This window comes from Marmota monax, unplaced genomic scaffold (genome assembly GCF_021218885.2).
Source record: "Marmota monax isolate L192 unplaced genomic scaffold, Marmota_monax_Labrador192_F-V1.1 WCK01_AAM20220418_F8-fsc00022, whole genome shotgun sequence".
In the NCBI taxonomy this organism is placed as follows: Eukaryota; Metazoa; Chordata; class Mammalia; order Rodentia; family Sciuridae; genus Marmota; species Marmota monax.
This window is the reverse complement of record NW_026695215.1, coordinates 26202264-26215317: the sequence shown is the minus strand read 5'-3', so window position 1 is coordinate 26215317 and position 13054 is coordinate 26202264. Positions and strand designations below refer to the sequence as shown.

The 13054-nt window shown below is 34.2% G+C and overlaps 1 protein-coding gene across 8 annotated transcripts in view; it reads left to right on the top strand.

Moving 5' to 3' along the window:
- Dock3 (dedicator of cytokinesis 3) overlaps positions 1-13054 on the top strand; it is a 680226-nt gene that overhangs the window by 350295 nt on the left and 316877 nt on the right. For all 8 annotated transcript variants that reach the window (XM_058574833.1, XM_058574836.1, XM_058574835.1 and 5 more), the window contains exons 7-9: positions 2469-2553; positions 7999-8040; positions 8887-9041. In XM_058574833.1, the coding sequence (XP_058430816.1) occupies positions 2469-2553; positions 7999-8040; positions 8887-9041 (282 nt within the window). The remainder of the gene's footprint in view (positions 1-2468; positions 2554-7998; positions 8041-8886; positions 9042-13054) is intronic.

Sequence of the window (13054 nt, the reverse complement as noted above, 5' to 3'; positions counted from 1 at the left end):
ATTTGGAAAACGTTTTAAAAGATCGATTTTATAATTTGTTTCCTAATACAAATATTAGTTTCAATTTAATGATCTTTACACTTGTGTTCACAATCATATAAAAGTATTTTAAATATGTAAGATCATACCTGCAAAATTGTCTTTATAATATAAATTGCTTTCTATGAGAAGCAGGGTAGAAAGGATGTGCTGTAGCTCTTTTTTGCTCTCCATGGACACTATTGCCTTTACTTGTGTTAGAACTCAAAAGCTTGAAATTGTTTCAGAGATATTAAATTAAGTATTAAAAGGTAATAGAATGAAGTCTTTCTTTGTTCTAAGAATGCAGGATCTCAGTGGTAGAAAAATAAAACTCTTACATATTTAAGTGCATTAACTTCAATAATCAGATTCAACAGCATACCATTAAGCTGTAAACTATTGGGGTTAGAGTCAATAATAGTCTACCAATCTCATCAAACTGTGAGGGTTTATGTATGAGGAGGGGTGTCATTTAGTACACCCCACTTCCTTCTTAAAAACTCCAGGTTTTCTTTTAAAAGATAATGTAAATCACTCTTTAATGATACATGTTATATATTATATGTATTACACAACCCTTGCATAAAGATAATGGAAGTTATCCTGAGTTTTTTCTTTCTTTTTTTGGTACCAGGGATTGAATTCAGGGGCACTTGACAACTGAACCACATTTCCAGCCATTTTTTATGTTTTATTTAGAGATAGGATCAAACTGAGTTGCTTAGCACCTCACTCTTGCTGAGGCTGGCTTTGAACTCACAGTCCTCCTTCCTCAGCCTCTTGAGCTGCTGGGATTATAGGTGTGTGGCACCATGCCCAGCCCTGAACTTAATTCTTAATCATGATTGTCAGGCTTGGAATGTGGCTCAAGCAGTAACACACTCACCTGTCATGCGCGGGGTGCTGGGTTTGACCTCAGCACCACATACAAATAAAATAAAGATATTGTATCCATCAAAAACTGAAAAATAAATATTAAAACATCCTCTCTCTCTCTCTCTCTCCTCTCTCTCTTTTTAAAAAAAATCATAGTAGTCATTTTAGCCTAGGCTATTAGTATGTTTGCTTCTACCTTCCTCATGTAGGTTTGATTTTCCATTTTTATTTTACTATCTTACTGCAATTTGTTTAATCTTTTCAGGTATTTTCCCTATAAGCAGGGTTCAGATTATAAATACATTAAATCTCATTTTAGACTGACTTTATTATATTTATTTACTTACTTATTTACTTGGTTACAAGGCTGGGGATTGAACCCAGGGACTTTCACTTGGTAGGTAAGTGCTCTACCACTGACTTCCCAGACTGCCTTTATTTTAAATGGTGGGAGTTGTATGTACAGAAACTGCCTACAAATTAATTTTGTTAGCATATTCTAAAAATAGTTCATAATCTAATTAGAAAGAGAAATGTTTCTCTTTTCAAAGTCCCATGGAATACTTTTTCCAGACTCGAAAACTTATAACCCTTGTTTTGGAGTCAGGTGGTCACAGAGCATCTCTGAAACCCTGATCAGAGGAATAAATCTTCACCTCACTAAAAAAATCTCTCAATCTCTCTCTCTCTCTCTCTCTCTCTCTCTCTCTCTCTCTCTCTCTCTCTCTCTCTCTCTCTCTCTCTCTCATCTAGTGTCTTAAGAAATTTAAGAGATCCACAAACCTCTAACTCCACTGAACTTCAGGTTTAGGACTATTATCCTAGAATTGTGAGAAAGAAGCTAACATCAATTGAACATAAATTATGTACCATGTTTGAAATCAAGTTCTGGCTGTGTCCAGAGTTATGTCCTCTACCATACAACCAACCAATAATTACCATTACTTCTTCCAGTCCTAAATTATATTTTATCTTCTAAATATTGTTGTCTTGAGTAGTAATGCTCCTTGGTTAAACTTCACATTAATATGATATTAGTGCTAATTCAGGCCTTTACCAATGTCAGTATTAATTAAATTGAAAATAAGATAAACTCAACCAAAATATACATATCTTTAAGAGATAATTTTTATGTGTTGATTTTGAATTCCAAATCTACTTGAGCCCTGAATAATTTTTTTCATCCTAATGAAAGTAATACATGACTGATCCTTAAGCATACTAGTAGGATGGGGGAGAAAGAAAAAATTAAACACGACAAATTAAACATATAAAAAAGCCATCCTTAATGAATTCAGGCACTTTTTTTATAAATGTGATACTGATTAGAACCTTTTTATCATCACAAGTGGAACTACTTGATGACTGGAATTTGTCAGCCTTAAAGTCCCTAGCCTCATTTATTTATTCAAAGGTGAACACAGTTAGATGATGCTGGATGAAGGCATGTCCCTGCTGGGGCAGTCTGAACCTCTGTCTACAACATCATGAGAGATATAGGTTCCCAGGCATATAAAGAAAGATGAGTACTATAGACATAGAATGATAAGTATGGTCTTTTTCTTTACTAGGCATTTGGGCCTGGACCTGGTACCTCGGAAGGACTTTGAAGTTGTGGATTCAGACCAGATTAGTGTCTCAGATCTTTACAAGATGGTAAGAAATCTAAAATGGGATGGCTTGTTCCTGTATACCTCTTTTTTCTCCTTTATTTTCCCTGATTATTCTGTAAAACAATATTTCTAAACACTTTCCTTATTCTGACTGTACATATCCTTCTTGGTTTACAAATGGGAATACTATGTAGAGATGCTGGGCTTACTATACTATCTAGGGGTCACTTCTCTGTTGATTTTGCTCTTTGTTTTCTTTCAGCCTGCACTAGTTACTAACATTATGCTTCCTTTTCCCTTCTCAGGAATAAAGGTGGTTGAAACTGGAAAGAGCCAGTTATTAGTTAATGTGGTGATTTTTGAACCTGGAAATAATGTACCAATCTTTCCACAGGCAGAGACTGATAGATGCTTAGATGTCCAATAAAGATCTGTTGGGTTGAATGATGATCATGATTCAATTTGGTAGGCTGGATAAAAAGTAACTAAAAGAGAGATAGAACATTTAAAAGTGAAACAAATAGCAGAAATGTAAAGTGACAGTTAAGCTTAGATTAAGGGCCTGGGTATAACCTCACATTTTGAGTAGTATATTCAGTGAGTATATATTGATGATAATTAGAAGTTTTAGGATCTCTTTAAGAAATATAATGTTTTAGTGAACATAGATGATACCAAGTATTATGCCTGGTCAAGGACAAAAGGAAATTTGCCTAAATAATATACAAGTAACATATTTATTGCTTCTATATATTTACTTCTGTATATTTATTAACATGTACAAGCATTTGCTTTAACTGCTCTCTGCAACATAATAGGAGTGCAATATAGAGATTAATGATGAACAAGATTTATCCCTTTCCTCAAGAATCTCATCATCTAGTGTTGGTTTCTAACCTTTTCTTTATCAGGAAGGATCAGATGATATTTTCTCCCATGATTATGCAAATATGAATTACATACAGTGTTTTACAATCAGTTATAGAGGAATTGATGGATAGATTTCCCAATGCTTGTTGCTGAAACCTGTTCATGGATTTCTCCCATTGAGAAACTGTACTCTAGTAGAATCAGTAGACCACAAACATGCATTTGCTGCATAGCGTAATTAAGATATACACTAATGCTATTAGAGATAGTGACTGATTTTCTAAGAGTATGAAAAAAGCAGGAAAAACACTTCAAAATGCCACAAAGCATAGGGAAATGGCAGTTCCAGGAAATATAATGATTTTTATAATTTTGGCATTAGATATTATAGTGAATGGGACATGAGGCAGTCCAACAAGGAAGCAAAAGCTTTGCATGTCCCAAATTAGACTTACTCCATTAGTCTGGCAGAACCGTGAGAGTAACATGATCAGATATGCATTCCTGATCATAAAATGGAAGCAAGGAGCAGTCATTAAAGCACAAAATCTTAATGTCAGTACTTTGGGCTAAAGCTGGCCTAGTCAAAGTAGTAAGAAGTTATTGGATTCTGAATATATTTTGAAGTTAGAACTAATCAGAATTGTTGATAGATTGTATTGATATACATGTATAGAATTAAGAGAAAGGTCATAGAAGAGTGATTGCTGAGTTTCTGGTCTGCCCAACTAGATAATAGCGAATTATTTGAAACAATGTAGAAGAAGCAGGTTGGGAGTTGAGCAGTGGGAACAATAGTTCTAGATATATCTTTTTTCAAGTTCAAGATGCCTTTTAGTCATTCAAAAGCATGAATGAAAGTCTGTAGTTCCTGAGATAACTTTGACAGTTTTAGAGTCATCAGATTATATATATATATATATATATATTTGAAGTGATAGGACTGGATAAAATGATCACTCATCTCCTTAAAGTTCTTTATACTGAAACCCATTGATCAAAGACCCCACACAGCACTTCTAGATAGCTAATCATCAACAAACAAAAACCTAAGTGAAAGTTAGCGACCCCAGCAAATATCTGAAAGCATCTTGGAAGAAGCAGGCAGAAGAAATCAGTGATTGCTGTCTCTAGAGAAAAAGGAGGAAACAATGCAACAATGAAGCAGCTCCAGAAATTTAAAAATTAGATAACTGGAGTAATGTGGTATTAAGGTTAGAAGATAAAGAAAATCTTCCTGAAAACAGAACCACAACAAAATTAACAATAGGAGAAAAAATTTTAAAAAACTAGAGATACTATCTAGGACATCCAGTACATAAATAACAGTTTCAGAAAAAATAACAAAGATACAAAGAAAGAGAAAATTATGGAAGAAATCACATTAAAAATATTTCCAGAACATATATTTGAGTCTCCAGATTCAGAGACCAATAGTATTTGGCATTTGATTCTAAATTTTCAGCTCACTAGAAATGGAGAGAGGAGTTAAAAGCTTCTAGAGTCATATACAAATGACTTGTTGAAAGGATAACACTTGGGGCTTCCTAATAGCAACATTAAAAACTGGAAAATATTAAAGCATTGTATGCAAAATTCTGAGGGGAAAATTCAACCTAGTATTCTATATTTACTTAATTACATTATTAATCAAGTAGGAGAGTAGCCTAAAGAGAATTTCGTCATTCAGAGTTTCAAAACACCAACTACTTTTAACCCCTTTTCAGGAAAGTATTAAAGAATAAATTATTCCTTTAGAATGAAGGAGGAAAATACTAAAGAATAAATTATTCCTTTAGAATGAAAGAATAAATCAAAAAACTACTATATGTGTACCCTCAATGTTAGGGAATCTGATCCAGATGATGGGTACAAAGAATTCTGAGGTAAGCAGCAGAGGGAAGTCCTAGGATGACAATTGTGTAATAGAGAATAACTACTGAGAATTGGTCCAGATTAAAGCAGAAAGGCAGAAGACAGCTAGGAAGAGTATCTCCAGGAGAACAACTTGGCTTCACAGATTATCTGACAATTTTCGCCATGTGCAAGATGCTGTCCCTAGACTTTTAGAATAATGGGGACATAGAAAAAGGGCCTTCTTATCTGCAGGTTCCATGGTTGCAGATTCATTCAACCTTGACTCAAAAATACTTTGGAGAAAAATTATGTCTGTACTAACCATGTACAGACTATTTTTTCTTATCATCATTAATAATAATTTCTAAATAATAGTATATCACTATTTATATAACTTTTAAATTGTATGAAATGTTTTAAGTAATAAGAGATGACAAAATATACAGAAGGATATTTGTAGGTTATATGCAAATAAAAGTTTATAAAAGGGACTTGAGTATCCATGGATTTTGATACCTGGGGGGGATCCTGGAGCCAATTCTGTGTGGATAATAAGAGATGACTATAATTTAAAACAAATAAGTATATCCAAGATGAAAATGGCAGAAGAAAAGAAATGTAATTGTACCACATGACTTTTCTCAGCAGAGAAAAATATTTAAGTTATAATAATATAAGTAATAGTTTAAGAGTTTTGAGATATTAAGAACAAAGGTGAAGGGAAGGGGATATGCGCAAGAGTTAAAATCCTCAACTTCCATTATAAAAACCAATGTGTAATTCTAAAACTGGATAAAGAGAGATTGATATAAATATAACATTTAGAAAAATTTGATAAATTCTAGGAAAAAACAGTAAAGAGTTGAAAATACTTATCTCAAGGGAACAAGACAGGGTAAGCAGAGAACTGATAATTTTTATTGCAAGCCTTTAGGGTATTTAACTTTTTAAAATATGTGCTTTACTTTATTAAATTGACATTTTAATAAAATATGTTCATTTATCAAAAAAGCCTAAAATCTAAACTAGATTGGAAGTTCTTCCAAAATGTGACACCTCCACAGTCTGCGATGATATTTGTTATTGTCAATGGGATGTTTTATACTAAAGTTAGCTGTTTTGTAAATTTCTGTAGATAGTATTAACTGAAAACTTACAACTAGTAAGTTCTGTAGTCATTTTAAGAGTTAGTCTAATAAATATACTTAAGAAGAATGACTTAATGCAATCCCTTAATTTAAAATAAAACAAAATTTATTTTAGTCTGATAACATTCCAGTAGGATCTAGTCAGTAAACCATAGAAAACCCAATTTGTATTTTGAAAGCCTGATTTTGTTTTGTTGTTTTAAGTTTGTCTTTCCCGATGCTTGTGATAAAGCCTAAGGCCTCATACTTGCTAAACAAGTCTCTACCACTGAGCTGTACACCCAGCCCTAATTTTTTTTGTCAATTTCATGTATGTTTTCTTTTGTGTATATACATTCTATGTAATAGTTTACCCAGATGTTATACATTTGACTTTATTAAATTAAATATGTATCATGGGAAAATATAGTCCTATGAATGAACATCAGTACTCCTTAATAACTTGCTAATAATGCACATAGATATTTAATAATTAGTAAATATAGCTAGTGGGTCACACTTAAATTAGTATTTAATTTTACTTTCGTTTTATTGAATGTTAAAGGTATGTATTGAGAAATTAAATGAAGGCATTCTTACAACCACTCTTCTTACCATATGATGTGAAACTGTGTGCTGCCCCACATCTATAGGGTCCAAATGGCAGCCAAATAGTAACTCTCATTGTTGAGTTTTCCAATACGGGGCAATAAATATTTGTGAACTCACCATTCTTCTTGGCCAGGTTTTACTTCCAAATATGAATGGCTTTTCTATAATAACTAGTTTTTAAAAAGAAAGCCAATTATAGTAATAATAAGAATACCAGTTATAGAGAATAATTATCATTCACTTACATTCTGGGTTAATCTGCAGAAACCCCTATGAGACTGAGTTAGGCACAAAATTGTATCCTCAGTTTATACATGAGAAAATATACAGCCATTAAATGTGACTCATGATTCAAAACTGGTTTCTTGACTTCTGTACTTAGGTCCCTAACTGCTATATTATACTGATTTCCATTACGTAATTTGAACCTCACAACAATATTTTGAGGAAGAAAAGACCAGTTCTTATCTGTTTTACAGTAGAAAAAATACCTCTAGGATAGAGTTAATGATTTGTTTAAAGTTTCACAGCCTATGAATGGCATAGCTGGAATTGGAATCTGCTTCTTTTAACTTCAGCCAATAGCAATGGAACAGCATGGAACAGCATGAAGAAATCTTAGGGGAGGATCCCTTTTTTTAAAAGGGCTTCAGTGTGGAAAGTCTGAAGAAGCCTAATCAGGCAGTTCAGAAAATGGTAAAGTGTGGGAAGACATTGCCAAAGAAAAGATCTAGTAGCGAGCACCCATCTGTGACTTGGTTGGTATTCAGTGATAGAGAACCTAGGGTTTGAATGCAGATTTTTCCAGCTTCTTGTGTGACCTTCAGCAAATAACTTCCCTGCTCTTAAACTTTCATTGTCTCCATCGAATATGAATAATTATTATCTAACAAAGTTATCAGAATTAAATGATATCATGAAGATAAAATGCATAGTAGACTGCCTAGCATATAGAAGGTACTTAATAAAAGTTAGTTTCTTTCCTAACAGTGTAAATCTTTCTTTTTTCTTTCTTTCCATAGCATTTGTCTAGTAGGCAGAGTGTACAGCAGAGCACATCCCAGGTAAGCAGCTTACCCAGACCTCCCAGTCTTTTGCCTCAACTTTCTTTTAAGAGATCACAGCATATGAAAGCACCAAGATATGATAGATACCACTGACTTCTTGAATGTGTGGTAACTTTATTCTAAGCAGCCTTTACCTCCTAGCAGATTTTACCAGTCTCCATTCCTCTGTGCAAATTTATATAAGCACAATTAAAAGAAAGTAGACTCAGACTAAAATGAATTCACTTAGGAGAAAATAAAAATGTTATGAAGAAAGGTAAATATTTACACCTTGCCCTCTTCTGGCCAAATCCAAAGAGCAAGTGTTGAGGGGAAAAATTAATGACCAATGCTTTTGCCTATTTTAATTATGAGGTATCTTGTACTTTTAAAATGAACTGATATTTGGGTCAGGGCTGTGTTATTCTGGTTGTGTCTTACTTTGCCATTGTCATGTAAATATCATGAAAAATAAAATGTAAAATGAATTGCACTTAACTATTCAAAAAACAAATATTTATACCTAACAGTGTAAATCAAGTACATTAGGACAGCATCTCTAAAAAATGATGTTAAAAATTGTTCCATGGAAAATTTAGATTTGTGACCTAGTAGAGATTTGAGTTCACTTGTAATTTGGAATTCTGTTCTCTTATCTCCTTCACTCTCTCCCAGCTGCTTGCTTGCCCATCTCAATCCAAGTCTATTGACATAGCATCCCTTACTGGCAGAGAAAACATCTTCAGTCTCTCTTAAATACTTCCCTTCAGTAGTGTAATAAGACTTAGTAATTTAATTTTTAATTTTTAATAATCAATATAGTGAATAAGATAGAAATCATTGCTCTTTTACCGTCCTCATTAGGTAGATACAATGCGCCCTCGTCATGGGGAAACCTGTCGGATGCCAGTACCACATCACTTCTTCTTCAGTCTAAAGAGTTTCACCTATAATACCATTGGGGAAGATACTGATGTCTTCTTTTCCTTATATGACATGAGAGAAGGCAAGCAGATCAGGTAAGAGTTACTGGAAGTTTTGGTGAGGCTGAGGCTCTGTATTAGGATGGCTTGGGTCTTAGGCATCTCTGACATTCTAAGAAGATAGAAGCACAGAGGAGGCAAAGCAAGATGAACTAGCTTTGTCTTCTTGTCTGGAAATTTTACTTCAATCCCCAATGTCCCTTGAAGTCATCTAAACTATATCGTATGTGGCTTCTTTTTTTCCCCTCTGCTTATTTCCATATAGAAGCTCAAAATTGAATCTTGAGTTTTACCACCTCAGGGAAGGAAATATATACAAGTGTTCAATTCAAGAGAAAGAGCAGAGGATAAACAAAGCAAGGCAACTGTAGCGAAGATGCCCAACCCTAGAGTACAGGAAGTCCTGAGCCCTGGCTTGATGCATGTGAGTGAGAGAGTTCACTGGGAAAGAGGCTGATAGTGTTCTGTCAGAAGGCAGTTCCAGCCTTTGATGCCATTCCAACACTGTGAAGGAAGAGTGCCTTCTGGGAAGAAGGGAAAGCTGGGCTGCTTTAGTTCTTTATGCCTTAGATTGAAGAAGAGGTACCAAAGGGCTGACGTGCAATGGAGTTTATATCATGGCAGAGCCCTGGAGCTATTAAACATGAAAACTTCAGCAGTGCTTTCTTCCTTGAAGGGTGGGGAGAATCAAGGAGACTCTTTAGGCTTCCCTTCTAGAGGCCACAGGGTGTGCTGTGAGCTCTGTAGCTAACATGAAATTTTTAGAGTTCAAACATTTCTCTATGGTTAGCTTCTAACTAGGGCAGAGAGAAAAATCTCAGATTATTTATATTGTTTGAGAACTTGTGATAAGAGTGCCTTATGTTTTTTTCTTTGTTTTTATTTTTCTTACTAAAATTCACTTTTCCAATTGTATGTTACACATGGGAAAATTTAAAATGGAAGTTGTAATAGTACAAAGAAAAACAATTTGTGTGCTCCAGGACACTGCTAATCCTAATGAAAAAAAAAAAACTAAAGCACTGTGTTTAATTTTGGCATTTGGAATAAAATTATACACTATTGATCAGGGCATTAATTTTCCTTGTCATCAATGGCTAATAGTATGTGCCCCTGGGAAAGATGTTATAGAGAAGATAGTGGGGTGCATACAGGCAAGACTACATACAAGAGCTGTAGATTCTGGCTACTCTTATTTTTCTACTAGACCAGAGGTTTATTATTTATTTGATTAATAATAAACTTTATTATTTATTTATAAAAGTGTAAGAATCCTTTCCTGCTCTTGTAAATTTTACAAGGAAGTCTAATATATGAGACAGAGGAAATAGATCTATTTTAGTGTTAAGGGAAGGGGTAAATAACAGAAATTTCACTAAGCCCCATCTCATCCAGTACCCTGTGGAACCACTGGAAGTCCATGGATTGCAGTTTGAAAACTGGAATATATTTCTTTGTCATATTTGAGCACAGAAACTCTGGCTTCTCTTTCCATAATCCCAGCATCTTGCACAGTGCCTTGTGCTCAGTACATGTTTTACCAGATGTACTTACTAGAGAAAATACAAATCAAGCACAGCCACCCCAGTATTCTGATTTGTAATTTGTCAGGGAAGTCATCAGTGGACCAACTATTTTATCTTTGAATTTATTATTTATAATTTAGCCTTAAAAACTATAAAGTATTTTAAAGAAATATAAAAATTTTTTTGTAGAGCTACTAGAAATGTTTAGATCATTTAAAAATTTCTTGATAGTCAGACTAGGGATGCAGCTCAGTGGCAGAGTACTTGCCTAGCATGTGTGAGAACCTAGATTTGATTGCCAATACTGTGAAAAATTAATTGATTTTTAAAAATTAAAAGAAAATAAAAATTTCTAGATATTGAAGAGAAGTATACCACTTTCCCACTGTAAAAGAAATTATAAAGTCCTTAATTGAATGTTCTTTATTTTTTTAGTTTTCTTAAACTTAATTTTAACAGTAAACTAATAAGAAACTTTTAGATCTAGATCTAAAATCAACAAATTGTCTTTCTTTCTTCTATTAGCATTTGGATAGCTGTATAAACCCTCAAAAATTCTAGATCATTGAACTACTATTAACAAAGAATTAGGGTTTTCTTATGGTTAGGTTATTAAATTAGTCATGTATTACTTTCTTGAAGCAGTTTATGAGAAATCATTAAAGGTCAGTGATATATCAGGTGTTCAGGGTATTGACACAGAATGTTTAATTATATCTTCTCATCAAGATGTTCTCTTGAGGAACTGGGGATGTAGCTTGGTGGTAGAGTGCTTGTCTAGCATGCATGAGGCACTGGGTTCAATTCTCAGCACCACATAAAAATGAATAAATAAAATAAAGATATTGTGTCCATCTAAACCAAAAAAAAATTTTTAAAAGAGGTTCTCTTGAGCATCTGTCTTTTTAACCAAATAGTGCTTGTCTAACCTCTAATTAAATGGTGCTACTCTAGTTTTCAGCATTTCTACTATACTTACCTGTGTGCCAAAGAGCACATACATGTGGGCAGAAAGAGCTAATTAAAGAGAAAAGCAGATATTCTTCCATTTTGTCTCATTGCTGATTTCATATGCAAACCTGGAAGGGCTAAAATGAAAGACACTGCAAAATTATACAGTACATCCTAGTATGGGTTAACTGATAAGTATTAGACAATCTGCAGAAGGGAATATGCAGCAGCTAGCAGGACTTTGGTTGCTTAAATAGCATTTTTGACATTTCGTCATTTAGAATAGAATCAAATATTTGGTCATAAAATCTAAATCTCAGAGACCTCTCCCCTGAGTTTCAGGCCCTCATTTCCTTTTCTCTACCAGACATGTGCCCTTGGATGTCCCTGTCCTGCAGGGTGCTTAGATCCTGGGGAAAAGGTTCAGGACTCTGGCAGTTGAAAGAAGATACAAGGTGCAGTTGGAATTGAAGACATGCTTTATTTGAAGGTGGCAATAGCTGCCTATCTTTGCAATAGGCCTTTATCATGTGTGAGCCAAAGAAGGCCTGATGCCATTGGATTATGTGAGTGCAGATGCACAAGCAAATATTTATAACCTTGAGTACATATGCTGAATTGGGGTGTTTATGACCTTGACTGTATATATACTAAAACATAGCAGGCCAGAAGTCTCAGCAAGGGAACTGAAATATAGCCATCTTGGGCTTGCCCCCACAGTCCCTCAGACATACTTATCTCAGTATATAAAAACTGAATTCATTTTCTTTGCTTCACACATAAACTTTTGCCCATGCTCCTTAAATCAGGTAAAAGGCATTATCATTTGCTTAGAGAGCATCTGAAACCTTGGAATTCTTGTAAGCTCCTTCTTTATCTCTTTCCCCTCTCTGTTAATCAGTGTCCTTTCAACTTCTGCTTCCTAAACATCAACCAAATCACTTCTCCTATTCCATTCTCATTGTTATCCAATATCCTTCATATTTCTACCCTAATATAGACTCCCTGAATCTACTTTCTTCACATCCTGAGTTATTCTTCACACCATGCTTCTCTTTTAAAAATGTAAACTGTTGGTGTTAGTTCCCATTTATGCTACAGAACTTGCTGTTTAACATTGTGTAGAAGGCCTGGCTTATGACTCTATCTAATTCTCCAACTTTAAAATAAATTCAATTTAACTTTGGTAATTTATTTGGCTTTCTCTAAACTTGTTTCCCTACCCTTCTTGTTTTGATGAACTTCTGTCTGTTCTTTAAAACTTAAATTTTTGAAAATTTCCTCAAAGTTTGTGAGTAGAATCAAGCCCTAGGAATTGACTTTGCCCATGTTTACTCTGTACCTAGCTTTATTTCATTAGTAGATATTACATTGTAATTGTGCACGTGCCTATAGATTTTCCCCCTTAGAATGGGACTTCCTTGTATATTTCTTGTGCTATTTTCCCCCCAGTGATAAGCATAAGACCTGAAAAAAATTTGTTGAGCAATTAAATTTAAATAAGCCTTTACTGACGGTATCTCATTGAGGGACCTTTCAATATCTGCTAGGTCTAGAGATTAAAAAGAAGTT